Source organism: Nerophis lumbriciformis, linkage group LG07 (genome assembly GCF_033978685.3).
Source record: "Nerophis lumbriciformis linkage group LG07, RoL_Nlum_v2.1, whole genome shotgun sequence".
NCBI classification, from domain to species: domain Eukaryota; kingdom Metazoa; phylum Chordata; class Actinopteri; order Syngnathiformes; family Syngnathidae; genus Nerophis; species Nerophis lumbriciformis.
Genome location: NC_084554.2, coordinates 12,743,799 through 12,770,550, shown reverse-complemented (window position 1 = coordinate 12,770,550; position 26,752 = coordinate 12,743,799). Strand labels below are relative to the sequence as shown.

Below are 26,752 nucleotides of genomic sequence, written 5' to 3'. Positions count from 1 at the left end.
GGCCCAGATCTGGCCCGCCACATCATTTTATATGGCCCACAAAAGCCTGCAAATAATATCCGTCAATAAACAACCAATTTTTTTTACATTTTGACAGAAAAACAATTTATGTACGGCATAAAATCGCATACATTTTAAACTTTAATAGTATCCAATATTGCAACAAATTTTTGGTCAAATAAAAATAAATGCTTAAATATCTGCTTAACTCCTGATTACGAAGCAAGTTATCCATCGAATTGTGCACTGTAAAAATAATTGATTTTATGGTAAATTTTTATGGTGGTCTTTACAGCATATTACTGGAAATTGAAAATAAAAACACTGTTTTTCTACGATAAAAGTATGTCGTTTAAGCTGCAAGTTTTTTGTTGTTCTTTTTAAGGTGTTTTACTGCAAATGGAAAACAAAAAATTACCGTAATATTCTGGCTGCTCAGATGGCAGAATTAAAAAATGGTTATCGATCCATCCATCCATTTCCTACCGCTTATTCCCTTTGGGGTCGCGGGGGGCGCTGGAGCCTATCTCAGCTACAATCGGGCAGAAGGCGGGGTACACCCTGGACAAGTCGCCACCTCATCGCAGGGCCAACACAGATAGACAGACAACATTCACACTCACATCCACACACTAGGGCCAATTTAGTGTTGCCAATCAACTTATCCCCAGGTGCATGTCTTTGGAAGTGGGAGGAAGCCGGAGTACCCGGAGGGAACCCACGCAGTCACGGGGAGGACATGCAAACTCCACACAGAAAGATCCCGAGCCCGGGATTGAACCCAAGACTACTCAGGACCTTTGTATTGTGAGGCAGATGCACTAACCCCTCTGCCACCGTGAAGCCCAAAATGGTTATTGTTTTTCCATTTACCGTAATACGTTGTAAAAACACTGTATATTACACAGTAAAATTCTGGTGAATGAGTTGCCATTTTTTTCCTGTAAAATCTACAGATGTTTTTTTTTACGGTGTACATAAAAAAATATTTTCAATAATCAAATGCATGATTCATAATATTTGCTGTTTCAAGCGGCCCTTTGCTGGAAGCCATCACTGCGATATGGCCCTCAATGAAAACCAGTTTGACACCGCTGCTCTAAAACATTGATAAAAAAGTTTCTATTTTACCCTAAAACTAAACCCAATGTTCCATTATTTTCACACAGCGGCGCCATGGCAAAGTCCGCCTCATTAGTAAATATTTGTGTGTTTTTTTATTAAGATCCTCATAAGATGTTGCAATAGCAGCCGCTATTCTTATTGGGGTCTAATTTACACATATACAACATTAAGGCAAAGGGGAATACACGCATTCATACGCACTTGTGTCACGTTTAAGTGGGTTTGGCATGAGAATACGAATAAGAGAAATGTGGATAATTGCAAACGGGAGAATAGGGCCCAAAATGAGTTACAAAAAATAATTATGTTCTGAAAACACAGTTTGGGAAAAAAAATCATGATTTTACTCAACACAATATCAACATTGCAAAAATATCATCCATTTTAAAAATATGTGCGTTTTGTTTTGTTTCGTTTTTCCAAGAACGGTGCTGGCGATATGGGAGATTGCCTCTGTTTTTAGCTCAGTAATAAGCACTCTCCTCTCACACTGGCGACCTAGGTTGGCGCCCCGCTCAGAGCAGTAGGAAAAATCAACGCAGACCAGAGAGAGAGTACATAATCGCGACACAAAGCATAGCAAAGCAAGCCCGGTCACAGGCAATTACAGAGCCTGCTAGTCCGGGTGAGGAGTCAGTTAAGCTAGAACTAGCCAGCACCAGGCTGGATAATTCCTGTACGCATAGCAATTTTCTTAGAATAACACACAACTCACATAATGTGTTTTCTGTTGTGAATGTGTCCGGGGTAGATATGCATTCTACTGAGGTGGCAAATCATGATGCGTTCAGTCGATCGCAGCATCAAGCAAACAATCTGAAAATTCCCGTCGTATCAATTCCTAGATATGGTCGAAACTATTTAAAGTGCACTACGTATAATAAACGCAACATTATTCATATTTCTACTACGGATAATTTAAACAAAAACTCGTCAAAACAGCCCAATACTTATAATATGGGCTTTTTAAACATAAGATCATTGTCTCCCAAAACGTTATTAGTTAATGAGGTCATTAGAGACAACAATCTTAACGTCATTGGTCTTAGCGAAACCTGGCTCAAACCAGACAAATTTTTTGCGCTAAATGAGGCATCTCCTCCTAACTATACGAATGCGCATATTGCCCGTCCCCTTAAAAGGGGTGGGGGGGTCGCACTAATATACAATGAAAACTTTAACCTTACCCCTAACCTAAATAATAAATACAAATCGTTTGAGGTGCTTACTATGAGGTCTGTCGCACCGCTGCCTCTCGATATGGCTGTTATCTACCGCCCCCCAGGGCCCTACTCGGACTTTATTAATGAATTCTCAGAGTTCGTTGCTGATCTAGTGACGCACGCAGACAATATAATCATAATGGGGGACTTTAATATCCATATGAATACCCCATCGGACCCTCAGTGCGTGGCGCTCCAGACTATAATTGATAGCTGTGGTCTTACACAAATAATAAATGAACCTACGCATCGCAACGGCAATACGATAGATCTAGTGCTGGTCAGGGGTGTCACCACCTCCAAAGTTATGGTACTCCCGTATACTAAAGTAATGTCCGATCATTACCTTATAAAATTCGAAGTTCTGACTCATTGTCAACAAATTAATAATAATAATAACTGCTATAGCAGCCGCAACATTAATGCCGCCACAACGATGACTCTTGCTGACCTACTGCCTTCGGTAATGGCACCATTCCCAAATTATGTCGGCTCTATTGATAACCTCACTAACAACTTTGACAATGCCCTGCGCAAAACCATTGATAGTATAGCACCGCTAAAACAAAAAAGGGCCCCTAAAAGGCGCACCCCATGGTTTACAGAGGAAACCAGAGCTCATAAATTATCATGTAGAAAGTTGGAACGCAAATGGCGCGCGACCAAGCTTGAGGTTTTCCATCAAGCATGGAGTGATAGTTTAATATCGTATAAACGCATGCTTACCTTAGCTAAAGCTAAATATTACTCAAATCTCATCCGCCTCAACAAAAACGACCCTAAATTTTTGTTTAGTACAGTAGCATCGCTAACCCAACAAGGGACTCCTCCCAATAGCTCCACCCACTCGGCAGATGACTTTATGAATTTCTTTAATAAGAAAATTGAACTCATTAGAAAGGAGATTAAAGACAACGCATCCCAGCTACAACTGGGTTCTATGAACACAGATACAACTGTATCTACGACGGATACTGCAATACAAAATAGTCTCTCTCTTTTTGATGAAATAACATTAGAGGAACTATTACAGCGTGTAAGTGGGATAAAACAAACAACATGTTTACTTGACCCACTCCCTGGGAAACTTATCAAGGAGCTTTTTGTATTATTAGGTCCATCAGTGCTAAATATTATAAACTTATCACTTTCCTCTGGCACTGTTCCCCTAGCATTCAAGAAAGCGGTTATTCATCCTCTGCTCAAAAGACCTAACCTTGATCCTGACCTCATGGTAAACTACCGACCGGTGTCCCACCTTCCCTTTATTTCGAAAATCCTCGAAAAAATTGTCGCACAGCAGCTAAATGAACACTTAGTGTCTAACAATCTCTGTGAACCTTTTCAATCCGGTTTCAGGGCAAATCACTCTACGGAGACAGCCCTCGCAAAAATGACTAATGATCTACTGCTAACGATGGATTCTGATGCGTCATCTATGTTGCTGCTTCTTGATCTTAGCGCTGCTTTCGATACCGTCGATCATAATATTTTATTAGAGCGTATCAAAACACGTATTGGTATGTCAGACTTAGCTTTGTCGTGGTTTAACTCTTATCTTACTGACAGGATGCAATGCGTCTCCCATAATAATGTGACCTCGGACTATGTTAAGGTAACATGCGGAGTTCCTCAGGGTTCGGTTCTTGGCCCTGCACTCTTTAGTATTTACATGCTGCCGCTAGGTGACATCATACGCAAATACGGTGTTAGCTTTCATTGTTATGCTGATGACACCCAACTCTACATGCCCCTAAAGCTGACCAACACGCCGGATTGTAGTCAGCTGGAGGCGTGTCTTAATGAAATTAAACAATGGATGTCCGCTAACTTCTTGCAACTCAACGCCAAGAAAACGGAAATGCTGATTATCGGTCCTGCTAAACACCGACATTTATTTAATAATACCACCTTAACATTTGACAACCAAACAATTACACAAGGAGAATCAGTAAAGAATCTGGGTATTATCTTCGACCCAACTCTCTCGTTTGAATCACACATTAAGAGTGTTACTAAAACGGCCTTCTTTCATCTCCGTAATATCGCTAAAATTCGTTCTATTTTATCCACTAGCGACGCAGAGATCATTATTCATGCGTTCGTTACGTCTCGTCTCGACTACTGTAACGTATTATTTTCGGGTCTCCCTATGTCTAGCATTAAAAAATTACAGTTGGTACAAAATGCGGCTGCTAGACTTTTGACAAGAACAAGAAAGTTTGATCATATTACGCCTATACTGGCTCACCTGCACTGGCTTCCTGTGCACTTAAGATGTGACTTTAAGGTTTTACTACTTACATATAAAATACTACACGGTCTAGCTCCGTCCTATCTCGTCGATTGCATTGTACCATATGTCCCGGCAAGAAATATGCGTTCAAAGAACTCCGGCTTATTAGTGATTCCCAGAGCCCAAAAAAAGTCTGCGGGCTATAGAGCGTTTTCTATTCGGGCTCCAGTACTATGGAATGCCCTCCCGGTAACAATTAGAGATGCTACCTCAGTAGAAACATTTAAGTCCCATCTTAAAACTCATTTGTATACTCTAGCCTTTAAATAGCCCCCCTGTTAGACCAGTTGATCTGCCGTTTCTTTTCTTTTCTCCTCTGCTCCCCTTTTCCTTGAGGGGGGGGGGGGGGGGGGGCACAGGTCCGGTGGCCATGGATGAAGTGCTGACTGTCCAGAGTCGGGACCCGGGGTGGACCGCTCGCCTGTGCATCAGCTGGGAACATCTCTGCGCTGCTGACCCGTCTCCGCTCGGGATGGTGTCCTGCTGGCCCCACTATGGACTGGACTCTTACTATTATGTTGGATCCACTATGGACTGGACTCTCACAATATTATGTCAGACCCACTCGACATCCATTGCTTTCGGTCTCCCCTAGAGGGGGGGGGGTTACCCACATATGCTGTCCTCTCCAAGGTTTCTCATAGTCATTCACATCGACGTCCCACTGGGGTGAGTTTTTCCTTGCCCGTATGTGGGCTTTGTACCGAGGATGTCGTTGTGGCTTGTGCAGCCCTTTGAGACACTTGTGATTTAGGGCTATATAAATAAAGATTGATTGATGATTGATTGACTGTCTGTGATTGGTAGCCATGAACACCAATCAATCAAATTTTATTTATATAGCCCTTAATCACAAATGTCTCAATGGGCTGCACAAGCCACAACGACATCCTCGGCTCAGATCACCCAATCATTGCATTCTGCCGTCAAAATGATTGGGTGGGGTAAGCCCATGCTTTAAACAGTTTCCATCTTTGACCATGTGAAATGCCGCAATCATGAGTCACTTTGCTTGAACTTCAATGGAAAAGTATTTAGCATTTAAAAAGGCCCCTTTTTAGACCAGTTGATCTGTCGTCTGTCTTTTCAGCTCTGCCCTACTCTCCTGTGTGGAGAGGTCATGAGGAGGTGGCGCATCCCGGGTCCAGCGCACTGATCTATGCATCATTTGGTGACGTCTCTGACGTGTCTTCATACCAGAGGATCCACTGCTGGCCTCACTATAGACTGGACTCTCACGTTAACTGCATCCACTGGGCATCCATTGTACCGGTCACCCAAGGGTGGGTACTAGGGCTGTGAATCTTTGGGTGTCCCACGATTCGATTCAATATCGATTCTTAGGGTCACGATTCGATTCAAAATCGATTTTTTTTTTCAATTCAACACGACTCTCGATTCAAAAACGTTTTTTTCCCGAATCAAAACGATTCTCTATTCATTCAATACATAGGATTTCAGCAGGATCTACCCCAGTCTGCTGACATGCAAGCAGAGTAGTAGATTTTTGTAAAAAGCTTTTATAATTGTAAAGGACAATGTTTTATCAACTGATTGCAATAATGCAAATTTGTGTTAACTATTAAATGAACCAAAAATATGACTTATTTTATCTTTGTAAAAATATTGGACAGTGTGTTGTCAAGCTTATGAGATGCGATGCAAGTGTAAGCCACTGTGACACTATTGTTAATTTTTTGTATTTTTATAAATGTCTAATGATAATGTCAATGAGGGATTTTTAATCACTGCTGTGTTGAAATTGTAACTAATATTGATACTGTTGTTGATAATATTCATTTTTGTTTCACTACTTTTGGTTTGTTCTGTGCCGTGTTTGTGTCTCCTCTCAATTGCTCTGTTTATTGCAGTTCTGAGTGTTGCTGGGTCGGGTTTGGTTTTGGAATTGGATTGCATTGTTATGGTATTGTTGTGTATTGTTTTGTTGGATTGATTTAAAAAAAAAAATATATATATATATATATATATTTTTTTTTTTTTAAATAAAAAAATAAATAAAAAAATCGATTTTTAAAAAATGAGAATCGATTCTGAATCGCACAACGTGAGAATCGCGTTTCGAATTCGAATCGATTTTTTTGGGTACCCACATCGGCGGTCCCTTTCAAGGTTTTCGTTGTCCCCACTAGGTTGAGTTTTTTCTTGGCCTGATGTGGGATCTGAGCCAAGGATGTCGTTGTGGCTTGTGCAGCCCTTTATGAGACATTTGTGATTAAGGGCTATATAACGTTGGTTGATTGATTGATTGATTGATTGAATGTACACAAATCTGGGGTTCCCACATGATCCCACATGACAGTTTGTACTTTCTTGTGTTCTGTATCATTTCCTGTCTGGGTGCTCTTATTTTAGTTCTACTTCTTGGTGGACTCGTTTTGCTGCACCTTCCTTTTATGTTATTTTCCTACCAGATCCAGATGATTGCTGTCAGAATAATTGTATCTAAGTTATCACAAAACTTTGTGTTTCAATGAGTTCCCGGCGAGCAGACAAAACCTGTCTTTGATCTTACCAATCAAAAGGCTTGTAAAACTCCACTGTGTAGGATGGGAAGCGACATGAAGGTGTCCACAGGAAGATTTTGTCTTGACCCGAGATCTACAAAGCGGAGAGGAAGCAGGACCTGGCCCCCCTCCAGGCACCTTTTGTTTGAACTGTTTTGTGACCAAAGGCAGCGGCTGTTTACAACCCCCTTTCCTTTAGAAACAGCTGTTGCCATGTAATCAGGGAAAGTCCAAATAAAAGAGGAGGCGTACAATCTTTCGTCAGAGCGTGGTGGAAGACTGTACAAAGAGTACAGCCCAGACGTTTCTCCTCAATTGAGCTAAATTGAATTCTGTCTGTTTAATTCCTTGCTTCTTGTCTGTTTAATAGATGTTATCAGTGTTTCAACCTGACAAATGCCCTTTTGTCAGTTACTCTGCTAACGCATCGTACCTTGCAATAGCCTTTTTTTTTTTGCTCTCTACATAAAGAATTAAATTCTTTGACGCGCACACCACCTTTCTGTCTCTGCATCCTGGGGTCATGTTATCACCCGACATTCGCCACTGTGACACCCAGGTGTGAATGAGCTGCGTGAAGAACCGGATTTACAATGCTACCTAAAAATTACCGCCAATTAAATGTTCCTCCGTCAAATATCCTTCCGGGACCTCCCAAAGGAAGAAAAACGTTTATGTTAAGTAGTGCTGAAACGATTAGTCGACATTGTCGACAATAAAATTTGTCGCAGACAATTATATTTGTCGACAATAGTCGTGACGTCATCGCTCGTGTTTTTCCGGCTCACTCGCAAAAACATTGCCAGTGCTAACATGTAAAGTGTGAGGATATTTCCTCTTATTCTTATTAAAAACATGATTACTTTGTTCATTTTGCAAAGCGGACCTTGTTTTTATGGAAGTACATCTCTGATACGCGAGTATTTAAAGCGGAGGCATTATGTCGGACATTTGGAGGAAGAATGCGGTCTAAACCTCAGTAAGTGTTACGAAGTTGTGTGAAAAATAACTTTAACTGTCATTTTAGCCAAAGTCAGACAGCTAAACTTTGTCTACATCAATTGAAGTACGTTTTAAAGCTGCGCCAATGTGCAATGCCGAGAAAAAAAAGGCACTTTAACACACATACACACTAGGGATGTCCCAATCCAGGTTTTTGCACTTCCGATCCGATACCGATATTGTTTTTGGTTTTCCGATCCGATACCGATACTGACCGATACTGGCCTATCCGAGCATGTATTAAAGTTTAAAGTTATTTAGCCTACTTAGTTGTCAGAATCATGTTGAAAAGGGTTTTAGTACTCTTGATAACAACTAGCCAGCTGAATTAGGGGAGTTTGAATAATACACAATGGTTGGTAACAAGAAACTGACCTGTTTATTCAAGAATAAACAAAAAATAGACAAAATTATACATGACAAACAGAAATGGCATCATTGAACTAGGGCTGGGCGATATGGCCTTTTTTTAATATTGCGATATTTTAAAGCCATGTCACGATACACCATATATATGTGGATATTTTGCCTTAGCCTTGAATGAACACTTGATGCATATAATCACAGCAGTATGATGATTCTATGTGTCTACATTAAAACATTCTTCTTCATACTGCATTATTATATGCTACTTTTAAACTTTCATGCAGAGAAGGAAATCACAATGAAAAAAAATCACTATTTTTTTCAGACGGTGTTGATGTGGAAATGTTTGCCTCGGCATTTTGATGGTGTGGACGTGTGGCACCGAATGGAGATAAGCGTCTCGACAGACGTTACAATATTTGAACAATGATGACGAAAACTGTTTTCTCTGTCGTATCCGTGTGTCGAAAATTGTTATGCGCTTATTTTTTTATTTGATTTTGTGCGTGGCATAGATTTGTCGTGCGCAGAGGACGCTTAAACAGTGCGCAATTGCACAGGCGCGCACCTTAGAGGGAGCGTTGCTTGCACGGCTGCGCTAGCATCACAGCTAACGTTAGCCATGCTGCTACCTCTCTGCTCGGGGAGGGCGTATACGTATGTGACGTATGATGTGACAGTATGTGACGTGTGTAAGAAGGTGCGCTTGCTGTCTGTGAGAGGGAGACACAGGAAAGAGTGAGAAGAGCCTGTCGTGTAATGCCAGCAGCTAAATGCAACTGCGTGAGAATCCACAGACCTGTGGATGTGTTGAAGGTGTGCTGGAAAATGCGGAACGGAAATTAGGGAGCAGCAGAAAAGTGAAATGTATTATTTAAATAGATGCGTTGGAAAACACGGACCGGAGTTTTTTTTTAAACTGGATCTGGATCGGCATTTTACCATCCCTTGCCGATACGCATTTTTTGGCAAATATCGGCGGCCGATCCGATCCAAATATCGGATCGGGACATCCCTAATACACACAGGCACCAATGCGGAGGCATCATTAGATTAAACATACAATCTAATAAATAGCCAACATTTTAAGAATTAATCAAAGATAGAATTCTACACATTGAGTCCACTAGAGTGCCAAAACTGCCAATAGTTAATAAATAGTCAATATACCAGTGTGCAGCTTTTTAAACATCACAAAATACTTTTCTTTTTCAGGAAGTTAGATTTTGTGTTTTGTTGTTTGCTTTCATTGCTGCTATTTAACTGTTTTTTTAAAATATGTAAACAATGTTAATTGTTTTTTTTTTTAGCACTTTGCCGTTCCTTTCTTTTAAATGAACATTTTATTAGTCATTTTAATTTTTGTATCAGCTGAATGAGCAGCACAGTTACAGTAAAAATTTATATTTATGACTAAATGAGTCATCTTTGTTGTTAGTAAGCACTTGCCTAAAATAACTTAAGCTGCTTTTAGAAGTCGATGGAAAAATTACAGCCATTAAATATGTGTACGGTTTGTTATCCGATTAGTCGACTAATCGTAAAGATAATGGTTGACTAATTGACTATCAAAATAAACGCTAGTTGCCGCCCTAGTGTTAAGCAGAACAACCCCAATGTGGAGTCTAATAATATTAAGGATCGTTTTTAATACAAAAAAAATGTTTCTCTTTCATAGAATCGAAACTATTCTACTTCATATTTTGCAGAACGGTGGCCAAGCTGTATGCATGCATGTGTGCACGTGCACGTGTTTGTGTGCATGCCAGTCTAACCACAGCACCCTGCAGTCGGCCTGTAAACCCACGGGACATACTGATCTTAATACAACAATACACTCATGTCATAATAACCATTAAGATGGAATAAGACTATGATAGTGACACTATATCAATATTAGGCCGAAATAATAAATAGGATGACGTTAAAATAATAATGCTATGGTACAGCACAAGTAGATGATTATGAGCACTCACGCTTTCTTGACGTCAGTCGGCGTTGAATTTTTGTTCACTCCTAAAATGTGGTAGTAGTCCACCATGGCTCACTGGCTGGGGGGGTTCTATGGGGAGAGCGTCTTCTGTGGAGAGAGACAGAAAGAAGATTCTCACTGTTAACAGTGAGCATAAAGCCACTATAAGTGTGTGTATGTGAAGGGTAGCCGGGGGGGTTTAATGGTGGACACCAGCCTGTCAAAGTGTAATTCATGAAGTATGAAGCATGTAGACAAGTATCAACACGTTTGTCTCAGGCACACACACACCAAACACACACACACACACACAGTCTCTGCTCTCGTTAGCGTGTGAAAAAAAGACCAAAAAGGTCAGAGGTCATGCAGCATGTCGCAGTCACACACAAAAAGCCAACACTTGGCCTTGGCGGAGGTCTTGTCTTTGTTGACGCCACAAGTCCCATTTCAACATATCCCTCTGCTCCAAGCGTGACGCAACGCCTGACAAGAAGTTCTCCTCAAGGCGGCGGGAGGAGCTTAGGGAAACATTGTACAGCCCTGTTGGCGAGCATCGATTTAAGCCGGTCCTCGGTGTGAGTACGTGTGTTACTAAAAAAGTTGCTACATAGCTGGGGGTGCAGGGGGGAGTGAAGGTCTAAGCATAAACAACAAGTCTCCATGACAACAAACATGACACAAAATGACCTTACCGAAATTACACATTTAAAGGGGGATTAAAAAAAACATCAAAAAGCTGAACAGGAGAAGGTCAATGGTAAATCAAAAATAATAAGTGTGGTCGTCATGGTAACACTCAACTAAACAAGGTTGCTGTGTTTCCACTGGGACGCTCGTCTGCTATATATATATCAGTGATGACCTTTGATGTGACATGGCGAGTGTGTTGTATGCTAACTGTCATGACCAAAGTCACTACATGCTTACTTGCAACTATACCACACCACAATTTCAATACCGAATGATACCTAAGAATTTCCACGATTCTCAAAGCGTATTCAATACAATGAGCAAAACCCACATACTTTATAAATTCCCGACTTTATTGAAAAGTGTTTCAAAGTGTCAATTATTACAATCACTGTGCTTTAACATAATTTTGCAAAGAATTTAAATGACAAAACCCAAAACCAGTGAAGTTGGCACATTGTGTAAATGGTAAATAAAAACAGAATACAACGATTTGCAAATCCTTTTCAACCTATATTCAATTGAATAGACTGCAAAGACAAAATACTTAACGTTCAAACTGGAAAACTTCACCGACATCAGTGTATAAAGGATATCACCACATGGGCTCAGGAACACTTCAGAAAACCACTGTCAGTAACTACTGACTACTACGCAAAGCGAAAGCCATTTATCAACAACACCCAGAAACGCCGCCGGATTCGCTGGGCCCGAGCTCATCTAAAATGGACTAATGCAAAGTATAAAAGTGTTCTGTGGTCTTAAGAGTCCACAACTTACACATCTGTGAAGGCACCATTAATGCTGAAAGGTACATACAGGTTTTGGAGCAACATACTGTATGTTGCCATCCAAGCAACGTTCAGTAAATGTGTGGCGCAATATAAAGCCTAAAATACCACAATGGAGACCTCGGACTGTTGAACAACTTAAACTGTACATCTCGCAAAAATGGGAAAGAATTTAAAAAATTGGTCTACTCAGTTCCCAAACGTTTACTGAGTGTTGTTAAAAGGAAAGGCCATGTAACACAGTGGTAAAAACGCCCCTGTGCCAACTTTTTTGCAATGTGTTGCTGCCATTAAATTCTAAGTTAATGATTATTTACAAAAAAAAATTTAGTTTCTCAGTTCGAACATTAAATATCTTGTCTTTGCAGTCCATTCAATTGAATATAAGTTAGGAGGATTTGCAAATCATGGTATTCTGTTTTTATTTACGATTTACACAACGTGCCACCTTCACCGGTTTTGGGTTTTGTACACATAAAAAGAACAGCAATGGCCTAAAACTTCCCAGTATATCAAAAGTAAGTACATTTTATTTATAAAGCGCTTTTCACAGATAAAAATCACAAAGCACTGTACAAAACATAGGTGAATTAAAACAACAATTCAATTAAAACAACAAAAAGATCAAAATTGGATTAAAAATGATAGGTAAAAGGTGCATTAACTAAAAGCTTTACTAAAAAAATAAGTCTTCAAAGGCTTCTTAAAAAGTGTCAACAAAGTCAAGATCACAGAGGGACTGGTGCAAGTTGTTCCAGAGTCTGGGAGCTATAGCCTGGAATGCCAGGTCTCCATGGGTTTTAAAATGGGTTTTGGGGATCTTTAGGACACTCTGGCCTGAGACCCTAGGCTGCGCCCTGAAGAGTAGGGGTATAACAAATCAGTGAGGGGCTGCACCATGCAATGCACGGAAAGTCAGGACTCGGGTTGCAAAATTCCGGGAACATTCAAAGTTGGAAACTTTCCATGGGAATTAACGGGAATATATGGGAATAAACATTGAATGCAACATGCTCGATCTTGCAGCATGATTATTAGCTAAAACAACCTGATTTAATGCAAATTCAGTAGAATTTCAACCCTGCACTGTGCATTCCTCCATCACATGTGCAGTGCATTCTTCCATCACATGCACAGATAATTCCCAGCATGCTACACACTACAGCAGGGCTATTGAGGCCACACTAGTATTTGAGCCCAAGGACTTCATCCAGTCAGGTAAGTTTTGATGACATTACTGGGGTAAATATATTTGATCTATGGTATTCAAGTTTAATAGAGGTGTAATTGCTTGCAGACTTCCACTCAAGCTAGCTAGCTGTTCCTGTACTTAAATGATTTTGGGGCCAATATCTCTAGCTAGCTAGGTTTATTTACCACCACAGTCTCATAATGAACCGAAAATATTTCTCCGTTAGCCGTGATGCTAATTTTCTCTATGTTAAATCCCATTCATTTATGCTAACAATGTTAGCGATCCGAATGTATCTTTTTTGTGATCTGTAAAGTTCAACTAGCAAATACTAAATCAAAACGTGTAGTTTCCTCTGTCTTCTGTTGTCATACAAGAATGTAGGTTATAGTTTGGTTTAGCATGCTGATTGAGTGTTCATTTATTCATCTAGCCTGTTTCTATTCATTTGTCCATCAGTAAAATATTTTTAAAGACTACTCCAATTGTTTAGCTGACTATTTATATCTGTGTGTGGCACTGCATTAGTGTTTTACAAGAATAAATAAATACAAACAGAATAATGCCACGTGCACCATCTGATGTGTGGAGACATTTCACCCCAACCAATGTAGGCGGAAAGGTTGTGTACATTGGCAAATACTGTGCAAAGAGCTACGTCAAAAATGCCACAAAGATGCAGCAGCATATAGACAAGTGCCCAATAATATATCATTATTGTAATTCCCATATATTCCCATTAATTCCCATGGACGGTGTCTAACTTTGACTAATCAAAAAATGGTCAATATTTAAACATTTCCTGAGCTTAACTTCCCGTGGTAAATTTCCAGAAACTTTCCACCCCTTTGCAACCCTAGTCAAGACTAAAATCTTAAACTCCATGTGGAATTTAACTGGAAGCCAATGAAGACTTGATAAAATGGGGGTAATATGGGCTGTGCTGGGTGCACCGGTCAAAAGTCTGGCATTTTGTACCGTCTGAAGTCTCTTTAGCGTTGACTTGTTGAAAAGAGTGAAAAGAGAATTGCAATAGTCAATACGAGACTAAATGAACGCATGAATGATCATTTATAAATAAAGTTGATTGGATTTGATTTCTAGATCCAATTTTGACTGCAAATTTCTCACTTTAGAAATATGGTGGAGGTGATAAAAACAGTTTTTGGTCAGTTGACAACAGTGACCCTCCAAAGACATGGACTGATCGAACAACCCCGGGGTTTATGAGACTGCTTTTAACAGATGCAACCAGAGCACCAAGAGAGTTCTTGATCAGGGGGATCTTGATATCGGGAGCAAATATCAGAGTTTCCAAACAAACAACATTGTGCTTTTAAATATGATCATAAACAATAGTCAACTATTTTGGGCAGCACGGTGGAACAGGGGTTAGTGCATGTGCCTCACAATACGAAGGTCTTGAGTAGTCCTGAGTTCAAACCCGGGCTCGGGATCTATCTGTGTGGAGTTTGCATGTTCTCCCCCGTGACTACGTGGGTTCCCTCCGGGTACTCCGGCTTCCTCCCACCTCCAAAGACATGCACCTGGGGATAGGTTGATTGGCAACACTAAATTGGCCCTAGTGTGTGAATGTTGTCTGTCTATCTGTGTTGGCCCTGTGATGAGGTGGCGACTTGTCCAGGGTGTACGCCGCCTTCCGCCCGAATGCAGCTGCGAAAGGCTCCAGCACCCCCCGCGACCCCAAAAAAGGGACAAGCGGTAGAAAATGGATGGATGGAGCCTTCAAGCATATAAAACAAAAAATATTGTCCTTAATATTCTTTCAATATGGCGATAGTGTGACATCATCATGTCTTTTGTAATGAAATTGTCAGGATGGGGAAGCGGTGACTCCACGGATGCAAAGAACGGCAGGTGGAAGGCAGGTAAAAAGTGCATTTACAAACCCCAAAACCAGTGAAGTTGGCACCTTGTGTAATTCGTAAATAAAAACAGAACACAATGATTTGCAAATCCTTTTCAACTTGTATTCAATTGAATAAACTGCATAATCAAGATCTCAGAGAAACTTTTGATGGTATTACGGACCGTAGATGGTGAAATCCTTAAAGGGGAACATTATCACAATTTCAGAAGGGTTAAAACCATTAAAAATCAGTTCCCATTTTCAAAGTTTTTTTCAAAATTTTACCCATCACGCAATATCCCTAAAAAAAGCTTCAAAGTGCCTGATTTTAACCATCGTTATAAACACCCGTCCATTTTCCTGTGACGTCACATAGTGAAGCCAACACAAACAAACATGGCGCATAGAACAGCAAGCTATAGCGACATTAGCTCGGATTCAGACTCGGATTTCAGCGGCTTAAGCGATTCAACAGATTACGCATGTATTGAAACGGATGGTTGTAGTGTGGAGGCAGGTAGCGAAAACGAAATTGAAGAAGAAACTGAAGCTATTGAGCCATATCAGTTTGAATCGTATGCAAGCAAAACCGACAAAAACGACACGACAGCCAGCGACACGGGAGAAAGCGAGGACGAATTCGGCGATCGCCTTCCAACCAACGATTGGTATGTGTTTGTTTGGCATTAAAGGAAACTAACAACTATGAACTAGGTTTACAGCATATGAAATACAATTGGCAACAACATGCACTTTGAGAGTGCAGACAGCCCAGTTTTCATCAATTAATATATTCTGTAGACATACTCTCATCCGCGCTCTTTTCCTGAAAGCTGATCTGTCCAGTTTTGGAGTTGATGTCAGCAGGCCAGGGAAGCTAGGGTCGATATTCTTCTCTTGATCATCTTCGGTGGCATAAGGGACGGTGTGAGCCAAGACATCCAGGGGGTTTAGCTGGCTCGTCTGCGGGAACAAACTGCCGCCATTGCTTGCCGTGCTATCGAGGACCTTTGTCCCTGAATTGCTCACACACTCCGGCAGATTCAATGGGGGTCTGGCGGCAGATTTCTTTTGACTTTATCGTTGGAAATGCATCTGCTTTGAGTGTCGCAGGATATCCACACATTCTTGCCATCTCTGTCGTAGCATAGCTTTCGTCGGTAAAGTGTGCGAAACAAACGTCCAATTTCTTGCCACTTTCGCATCTTTGGGCCACTGGTGCAACTTGAATCCGTCCCTGTTCGTGTTGTACACCCTCCGACAACACACCGACGAGGCATGATGTCTCCAAGGTACGGAAAACAGTCGAAAAAACGGAAAATAACAGAGCTGATTTGACTCGGTGTTTGAGAAAATGGCGGATTGCTTCCCGATGTGACGTCACGTTGTGACGTCATCGCTCCGGGAGCGAATACTAGAAAGCCGTTTAATTCGCCAAAATTCACCCATTTAGAGTTCGGAAATCGGTTAAAAAAAAAAAAAGCTCTTTTTTCTGCAACATCAAGGTATATATTGACGCTTACCAGTGTTGGGACTAACGCGTTACAAAGTAACGCGTTACTGTAACGTTAGTTTCGGCGGTAACTAGTAATCTAACGCGTTATTTTTTTTTTATTCAGTAATTTAGTTACCGTTACTACATGATGCGTTACTGCGTTATTTTACGTTACTTTTGATGTAGTATCGGCTAGAAACAGAAGCGCTGCGGTGACGTTCTTCTGAATCTTCCTCTGTCACAAGCCGGAGAGAAGAAAAGAGGCGCGGTCTATGTGTGTGTGTGTGTGTGTGTGTGTGTGTGTGTGTGTGTGGGGGGGGGGGGGGGGGGGGGGGGGCGGGAGGGGAGGTTATGGGGGGGGGGGGGGGGGGGGAGGTTTGATATATGAAACAAACAAAAAAAAGTTGTTGGCACGTTCAGTCCACACACAGCGTGGTCATGGCGAGCGGAGTAACGGAGGAGCTTGAACGCCCCCGCCATTGAATCGGTGTGTTTATAAGTGCAGACTCGGTTGTGCAAAACGAGGGTTTTAAACACATGCTGAACGTTACGACATCCCGTCGCGCACCCACTTCAGCAATAAGATTGTGCCAGATCTTTATGAGCAGAAGAAAAAAGTTGTGGATGAACTATCCCGAGCATCATCTGTTGCGCTCATGACAGACGGGTGGACGTTTATGGGGAACTATAAGCGCTCACTTCATCACAGCAGACTGGGAGATGAGAAGACACGCCCCCTCTACGAGTCACCTTGCGCAGGTGCTGACACAAGCAGTGGAGGAATGGAAGATAAAGATATCCCAGTCACACGTGATAATGCCAAAAATCAAATAATTACAGAGAATGAGGCAGGACTGGGACCACAGATAGGTGCTTTGCACATGTAGTGAATTTGGCATCACAGAAGGGAATCTCAGTCAATAGGATGGAGCGCCTCTTTGGAAGGATCAGGAAGGTTTCTTACTTCCACCCAAGCACAACAGCTGCTCATGTGCTTAAGACAAAGCAAGAAATGCTAAAGCTGCCTGCTCATACATGATGTCCCAACGAGGTGGAACTCCACTTATGATATGTTGGAGCAGCAGGCAGCTATATACTCTGCATTGACCCACAACACCCTGAAGACAAATGTCACCCTGTCTGATGATGATGTGAGAGTGGCAGATGAGGTCCTCCAGGTGCTTAAAAGTGTTCCATCTCTACTGAGCACTGAAACTTCACCATCTGTGTCAATGATCCTGCCACTGAAAACAAGTATTCTACAATCCATGGCTCCAAGTGTGGAAGACAGCAGCATCACTCCAGATGTCAGGCTTTATTTCACTACCTATGTTTCAAGGAAGATGATGTTTCTTCTTATGTTGCACTTAAATTTGTTTTTTATTAATGGTCATTGGTCCAAGTTTAAAGAAAGGAGGAATGCCTTTTTATGTTGCACTGTTTTTCATTAATTATGTTAAAAGGAAAATAAAAATGCATGTCAAGTTGATCAACAGATTGTATTATTCTCCAGTGCAATAACAGTACTGAAATGAAGGCAAAAAGGGCATTAATGGGAGCTTTAAAAAAAAAAAGAAGAAAAAAAGAAGTAACTAAATAGTTACTTTTCACAGTAACGCATTACTTTTTGGTGTAAGTAACTGAGTTAGTAACTGAGTTACTTTTGAAATAAAGTAACTAGTAACTGTAACTAGTTACTGGTTTTCAGTAACTAACCCAACACTGACGCTTACATAGGTCTGGTGATAATGTTCCCCTTTAAATTCCTTGCAATAGCTCGTAGAGAAATGTTGTTCTTCAACTGTTCGACAATTTGCTCACGCATTTGTTCACAAAGTGGTGATCCTCGCCCCATCCTTGTTTGTGAATGGCTGAGCATTTCATGGAAGCTGCTTTTATACCCAATCGTGGCACCCACCTGTTCCCAATTAGCCTGTTCACCTGTGGGATGTTCCAAATAAATGTTTGATAAGCATTCCTCAACTTTCTCAGTCTTTTTTGCCATTTGTGCCAGCTTTTTTGAAACATGTTGCAGGCATCAAATTCCAAATGAGCTAATATTTGCAAAAAATAACGTGTTCAAGTTCGAACATTAAATATCTTGTCTTTGCAGTGTATTTAATTGAATATAGGTGGAAAAGGATTTGCAAATCATTGTATTCTGTTTTTATTTACCATTTACACAGCGTGCCAACTTCACTGGTTTTGGGGTTTGTAATCCAAAATGAGGTAAGTGGGGTAGGAACAAAACGTGTTCATCTGTCGCAGGCCAAGGAGCGCTGACAATGGCAATCACTCACATGGGACAATGATCCAGCCCTGTGCAATGGGCAGGGCTGGCATACATAGGAGCCTGATTGGCAACCAGGAGCAGGTGTGTCCAGGTTGCCAATCAGTAACAAGTGTGGGAGTCAGCGCTCAGGGGCAGACAGGGAAGAAAAAACACCAAAACAAGACAGAAAAAAGCTAATAAAATGTGTAAAACATATTTAAATACACATTGTGTTTTTACTCGTTGTAGGTATCAATATTTCAGCTTTTTCTCATTACACTATGTCTTTTTGCTCTATTTTTCCATTCTTGCAGGGTTCCTTTCTTTTTCTTTTTTTTTACAATAAAAAAGGCTTTGTTTAGCAAATGGCCCCGAGGCCACACGTTGCCTTCCTGGTGAAATAAGAAAAAGCTGTGGTATTCAAACAAAGATCGGTTTGCATGCTTCTGGGGGTTTTCTGCATGCAATGGTAATGCACACTCCCTGGGCTTGTGGTGGCGGATCTCCACTCTCACTCACTCTTTTAAAAACTTTCCTGACAGTATTTTATGATTAAATGCATGACACTAGATACACACCTCTTTCACTTTTGATACGTACGTCTACTCAATAAATACAGCGATAAAACAATTTCGGCTGTGTCTTATTGGCAAACCAGGCGCGTATGAGGTGTGTTGTAACCAGGGTTACGCCACACTTACATTTATGATTGACCGACACACTTTCATTATTACTCCTTTATGAGCGAGGGCAAAGAGAGCAGGTATCGATTTATTTCTTGCATGTTGCATCTTGATATCGCTACATTTGACAACCTCACTAGCAACAGTAGAAGAAATCTGCAATTAAGCAGCCTGATATACACTATATTGCCAAAAGTATTTGGCCACCCATCCAAATGATGAGAATCAGGTGTCTTAATCACTCGGTGTATAAAATCAAGCCCTTAGGCATGGAGACTGTTTCTACAAACATTTGCGAAAGAATGGGCCCCTCTCAGTGATTTCCAGCGTGGAACTGTCATAGGATGCCACCTGTGCAACAAATCCAGTCGTGAAATTTCTTCGCTCCTAAATATTCCAAAGTCAACTTTATTATAAGAAAAGTGAAGAGTTTGGAAACAACAGCAAGTCAGCCACCAAGTGGTAGGCCACGTAAACTGACAGAGAGGGGTCAGTGGATGCTGAAGCACATTTTCCTGCACAGTCAGCTGCTACAGAGCTCCAAACGTCATGTGACCTTCCAATTAGCCCATGTACAGTACGCAGAGAGCTTCATGGAATGGGTTTCCATGGCCGAGCAGCAGCATCTAAGCCATACATCACTAAGTCCAATGCAAAGCGTGGGATGCAGTGGTGTAAAGCACGTCGCCAAAGGACTCTAGAGCAGTGGAGACACCTTCTCTGGACTGATGAGTCACGCTTTTCCATCTGGCAATCTGATGGACCAGTCTGGGTTTGGAGGTTGCCAGGAGAAGGCTACATTTCGGACTGCATTGTGCCAAGTGTGAAATTTGGTGGAGGAGGAATTATGGTGTGGTGTTGTTTTTTCAGGAGTTGGGCTTGGGACCTTAGTTCCAGTGAAAGGAACTTTGAATGCCCCAGGATACCAAAACATTTTGGACAATTCCATGCTCCCAACCTTGTGGGAACAGTTTGGAGCGGGCCCCTTCATCTTCCAACATGACTGTGCACCAGTGCACAAAGCAAGGTCCATAAAGACATGGATGACAGAGTCTGGTGTGGATGAACTTGACTGGCCTGACTGGTCAACGAACTTTAATATTTTTGACTCAATAAACAAAGGGTTTATATGTTCTCTATATCCAACATTATGTATTATTCTAACTGATCTTTTTTGTAACACGGTTAGCGAATGTAGCGCACATTTGTAGTTATTTCCCCATATTTCTACACAATAACTCAGATATCTAACACTAGCGAGCAGTAGAGAATATGAAGTGAAGTGAACTTAAATGTTTAGTTCACCGAAACGCACCATTTTAAAACGTTTTACATTGTTTAACTTGTGAACTCTTGACTGGTAAAAAAAAAACCCACTAATAATAATATTTATGATGCTATTACCAGTAAATAGTGGGGAGAAACTTAAGTTGTATTTTACTCAAGAGTTTAGACTTAGAGTACTTTATATGCCAGAACATTCTGGAAGATGACGTCATCACAACATACTGAAAATGCGTGAAACTTCCAGAATAAACACTTTTCTCCAAACGATAACGCTTGTTGGTTGAACGTTTTTATTTTTTAAGTGACGTACCGGTTAACACAAAAAAAATAGTGACTTCGTATCGTTTAGCGAAGTCAAATTCGAATTATTAATACGCGCTCCTATAGTGACGTCACGAAAAAATACGTTAGCTTCCATGTTTGCTAGCTCCACTTATATCCGTTAGCTTTTTGCTTTTCTTATTAATATGGTGTCGTTAAAATTAGTACAAGAAAATAAGACGTCAAATGCGACAAAAAAAACCGTCATATTGGAAATTCCGCTGTGATAAATAAAAGTTGACACTCACCACAATGTCCTCCTTATGGCCCCAAGCAGCTGGTATCGTAGAAGTACACTGACTTGACACAGTACACTAGCGCTAGTACACTCACGAGCAGTACACGCTGCTAACTAAGACAGTGTCTAGTGCACCCGCTCTCACTACTGCTGCTGCGTTCAAGGACTGTCGGACTCTGGACAACGCGGCGATCAAAACCACAACGAAGACGTCTTCGCCTTATCGTAACGACAGCACTCACCGCGCATGTTAGGGCGCGAACGCGAATGCAATCTCAAAAGTTTGTCTTGTTTTATTTTAGCGCGATGTCACCTCTGTGAAAAACGTCGATTCGTTCGTTTCCGTTCTAAGACGAGGGGTGCACGAAGGCAGCACGCCTCTGAGCGTCCATCGTGACGCAGTCGGCAAAATGAGGGCGACATTAAGTCAGACAACAGGCGCCAAAAAATGCACATTCCGTCAATAAACAATTTAAAGTTGACAAAAAGTGATACATAGCTTTTTTTTTTAGCATCTCCTGTCACAAATTTTCGAACGGTATCTGCGCCACCTGTCGGGCACCGTGGGAAATGTATATCCCGGAACTACTCTTTCAAAGTGGAGGTTAAATTTATTTTAACCGTTAAAATCTCCAAGTGAGCTGAAAAATATTATATTAAAAGTAGGCTGTAGCATTAATGTGCTTTTAGAAGCTCCGTTCTCAAGCAATACTCTTTTATTATGCACATTAATTAGCAACTCCGGCACTTTACCAATGTTTTAATCAATTCAGTACCAGCTACTGCCCACTAGATGGGGCTGCAACACAGCAGAACTAGTCATGTGACGTGTGGTTGAGTTTTTTTGGGGCAGGAAAGAAAACACGCTTTGGGAATCATTTAGAACAAGGGTATCAAACGTACGGCCCGAGGGCCGGATCAGGCCTGCGAATAGGTTTTATCCGGCCCGCGGCATGAGTTTGCTAAGTATAAAAATTAACCTGAAATTTTTTATTGAAAGAAACCGCTGTTCTAAATGTGTCCACTTGATGTCGCCATAGCAATTCCTTGTATCTTTGTAGATGACGCTACATATATAGAAAATAAACAACATGATGTTAGTGCACCAGTCGAGAAAAATGATCAAACTACATAAATAATGAATGAAATGTGTTTATTTCGGTCATATAATCAACCATTTTGTGTGATAAATTTAACAGTACATAACAATCATACACATACACACAAAAAGAAATGGAATAGGCTGAAGCCAAAGCTTATATTTGCCTATCCTATACATTCACTGAAAATTAGATTGCCTGGAACATCAACGTTCAAAAAAATCAAAGTGATGAAAGTAATTGTTACTATATTTTATAATTTTCTATTATTTCACCTTTCAAGCTTTCTTAAACCTTAACAAAGAACTATATGTCTTCAACTCATCACTGAGCTTGTTCCACCATTTAACTCCTAAAACTGAAATACATTTGTATTTTATATTCCTTCTTACTTTACCGATTTCAAAAATCAATATCCCCCGTGAATTATAGTTTTCTCCTCTTAATTTAAATAACCTGAGAATACAAGCTGGCAGGTTGTTGTTCTTTACTCGAAACATAATTTCCATTGTTTTTAAAAACACAATATCTGAACATTATAACACATTAGAACTTACAAATAAATAATAACATCCTGTAATTGGATTTTGGGTAACACTTTAGTATGGGGAACATATGAACCATTAATTAGTTGCTTCTTAACATAGGGTTAGGGTTAGTTTTAGGGTTAGGGTTAAGGTTAGGTTTTGTTTTAGCATGTGTCTTTTGTCATTTTTAAAGAAAGCCTGTTTTCCTTTCAGATGACTGTAAAAGCAGAAATGAATATATATCTATCTCAGATTATATCTTCTAACTGTAACAACCCCAGAGTTCTGTTTAAAACTATTAACACTGTCATTGATGCTCCCAAATCTGTTGGTTTTGATGCTTCTTTTGAATTCTGTGTAAATTGTCTCCATTTTTTCACTGACAAAATTGTGTCAACTAGAGTCAGTTTATCTCAGCCTTCATATGACCCTTCTGTTCCTCTGCATTTCTCTTCTGTTTTCCATCAGTTTGAGCCGGTGTCCTTTTCTTTTTTAAGTGACACAGTTAGTCATATGAAGCCCTCTGGTTCTCCTGCAGATGCCCTCCCACCTCGCCTGTTTAAGGAGGTACTTGCTACTATTGGATCAAGTGTCCTTAACATTATCAATAGTAGCCTCTCTTCTGGAATAGTTCCAGTAAAGTTTAAACATGCAGTGGTACGACCTCTACTTAAAAAACCAAGCCTCGACCCCTCTCTCCTCTCTAACCTCAGACCTATCTCTAATCTTCCATACATTTCCAAAATATTAGAGAAGGTTGTCTACAGTCAGTTGTTGCCCTTCTTAGAGGATAATGGTATCACTGAGCTGTTCCAGTCCGGTTTTAAAGCCCTCCACAGCACAGAGTCAGCGCTTCTAAAAGTTTTTAACGATATCCTCCTGTCAACTGATTCTGGTAAATATGTTGTCCTGGTGCTTTTAGATCTGTCTGCTGCGTTCGACACCGTCGACCACGCCACCTTAATCACTCGTCTTGAGAACTGTGTGGGCATTAAGGGCACCGCCCTCAACTGGTTCCAGTCGTACCTAACCGACAGGAGTTTTTGTGTAAAAGTAGACAGTTTTATGTCGTCCACAGCTCCTTTACCACATGGGGTCCCCCAGGGCTCAATCCTTGCCCCAATTTTATTTGCGCTTTACCTTCTCCCCCTTGGTTCTATTTTTAGGAAGTACAGTATTGAATTTCATTTTTATGCCGATGATTGCCAGATTTATTTTCCCATGGCACAAAATAACACGGTTCAACGTCTTATTGACTGCCTGCACGACATCAAAGTCTGGCTTTCAGCTAACTTCCTGAGCCTAAATGAAGATAAAACAGAAATTATGTTGTTCGGTCCAAGTCGCTCTCCCTCCCCCAACGTTGACCTCGGCACTCTGACCCCGGATCTCAGCGACTGTGTCACAAACCTGGGGGTAAAGTTCGACTCAGATTTTAAATTCGAAAAACAAATCAGCAGCGTCGTTCAAAAAACCTTTTATCAATTACGCCAAATAGCGAAAGTGAAACCGCTTCTATCAGGACATGATCTTGAGAAATTAATCCACGCCTTTATCTCGACTCGTCTTGATTATTGTAATGCCCTGTATGTAGGCATTAGCCAGGCCTCCCTCGCCCGCCTGCAGCTCGTGCAGAACTCTGCTGCTCGTCTGCTAACACAGACCCGCAGACGTGAGCACATCACCCCTATTTTAGCGTCCCTTCACTGGCTCCCTGTGCGTTATCGAATCAATTTTAAACTCCTTTTATTTGTTTTCAAATGTCTAAACAACCTCGCGCCAACCTATCTCTCCGACCTCCTTCAGCCTTACTGCCCCACCCGATCCTTAAGATCAGCCGATCAGCTGCTGTTGACGGTCCCTGACACAAGGCTGAAGCTTAGAGGTGACAGAGCTTTCGCCATTGCTGCTCCCAAGCTCTGGAACGACCTACCTCTGAGTGTTAGACAAGCCTCCTCTCTTCCTGTTTTTAAATCCCTCTTAAAAACATACTTTTATTCCATGGCTTTTAACACTGAGTGATATCCATCCTGCAATGGCGCCCCATAATACACCTGCTGTGAACCTGTTTTTATGTTTTTATTTATTCTATTTTATTTATTTATTTTTTATCGTGTTGTTTGTGTTGTGTTGTGTTTGCTCGGTACTCGTATTATCTTTTAACCTGTCCATTGTACAGCACTTTGGCTACCCCTGTGGTAAATTTTAAATGTGCTTTATAAATAAAGTTGATTGATTGATTGATTGATTGATTGATTGATAGGGTTAGGGAAGACTCTAGTTAATGGCTTACTGGTTGTATAATAAGGCCATGCAGAATAAGGCATTAATAAGTACTTAATAATGACTAATTAACAGCCAATATGTTACTAATTTGCATGTTAATAAGCAACTAATTAATGGTGAATATGTTCCGGGTTCCCTCCGGGTACTCCGGCTTCCTCCCACCGCCAAAAAAACATGCACCTGGGGATAAGTTGATTGGCAACACTAAATGGGCCCTAGTGTAATGTTGTCTGTCTATCTGTGTTGGCGACTTGTCCAGGGTGTACCGCGCCTTCCGCCCGAATGCAGCTGAGATAGGCTCCAGCACCCCCCGCGACCCCAAAAGGGACAAGCGGTAGAAAATGGATGGATGGATGTTCCCCATACTAAAGTGATACCGGATTTTGATATAACTTTTTTATCTTGATAGATTGAAAATTAATCTCAGGATTCTAAGAACATGACTGTCATATTGAGTAAAAAAAACAAATTTTTGTGTTTGCCAACCTTACAAAAGCATATGTTTGTAGTAAAACTCACAAAGATACATTATTTAAGGCATTATTAGACATATTGCATGTTTTGTTTAGGAGTTATGTTTAAATAACGGTCATATTGAATATGACAGTTATACTCCAACATTATCACAAAGTTTATTCAGAAAATATAATATAATATATAATTTTTCGGAGTATAAGTCGCACCGACCGAAAATGCATAATAAAGAAGGAAAAAAAACATATAAGTCGCATTTTGTGGGGAAATGTATTTGATAAAAGCCAACACCAAGAATAGACATTTGAAAGGCAATTTAAAATAAATAAAGAATAGTAAACAACAGGCTGATTAAGTGTACGTTATATGAGGCATAAATAACCAACTGAGAAGGTGCCTGGTATGTTAACGTAACATATTATGGTAAGAGTCATTCAAATAACTATAACATATAGAACATGCTATACGTTTACCAAACAATCTGTCACTCCTAATCGCTAAATCCCATGAAATCTTATACGTCTAGTCTCTTACGTGAATGAGATAAATAATATTATTTGATATTTTACGGTAATGTGTAAATAATTTCACACATAAGTCGCTCCTGAGTATAAGTCGCACCCCCGGCCAAACTATGAAAAAAACTGCGACTTATAGTCCGAAAAATACGGTAATTGTAAAAAAAACAACAACATTATGATTTGTACAATTTCAGAATGTGCTTGAACTATTTTTAAACAAAGAAAACAATCTCATGTTGTCTTTAATTTTAAGTCATCGTGCCGTGATTTTATCAGTCCGGCCCACTTGGGAGTAGATTTTTCTCCATGTGGCCCCCCATCTAAAATGAGTTTGACACCCCTGATTTAGAAGTAGGAAATGTGGCTCATTTAGTTCGAGGTCATGATCAACAAAACAGCGAAACGCTTTCATTTAAAGACTTGGAGGCAGCAGGCTGAAGTGTGTGAGTGGGCCAGCAAGATTCACCACATCCATCCAAGCCCAGAAGATCACTGC

The 26,752-nt window shown here is 40.7% G+C and overlaps 1 protein-coding gene across 1 annotated transcript in view; it reads right to left on the bottom strand.

The window, feature by feature from the left end:
- The window catches only part of dnajb6b (DnaJ heat shock protein family (Hsp40) member B6b), a 58,720-nt gene extending 37,038 nt beyond the window's left edge, over nucleotides 1-21,682 (bottom strand). The window contains exons 1-2 of the mRNA XM_061965804.2: nucleotides 21,359-21,682; nucleotides 10,514-10,617 (exon numbers count right to left, since the gene is read on the bottom strand). Of these exons, the coding sequence (XP_061821788.1) occupies nucleotides 10,514-10,578 (65 nt within the window). The 5' untranslated portion in view covers nucleotides 10,579-10,617; nucleotides 21,359-21,682. The remainder of the gene's footprint in view (nucleotides 1-10,513; nucleotides 10,618-21,358) is intronic.
- Nucleotides 21,683-26,752: the final 5,070 nt, after the last annotated feature.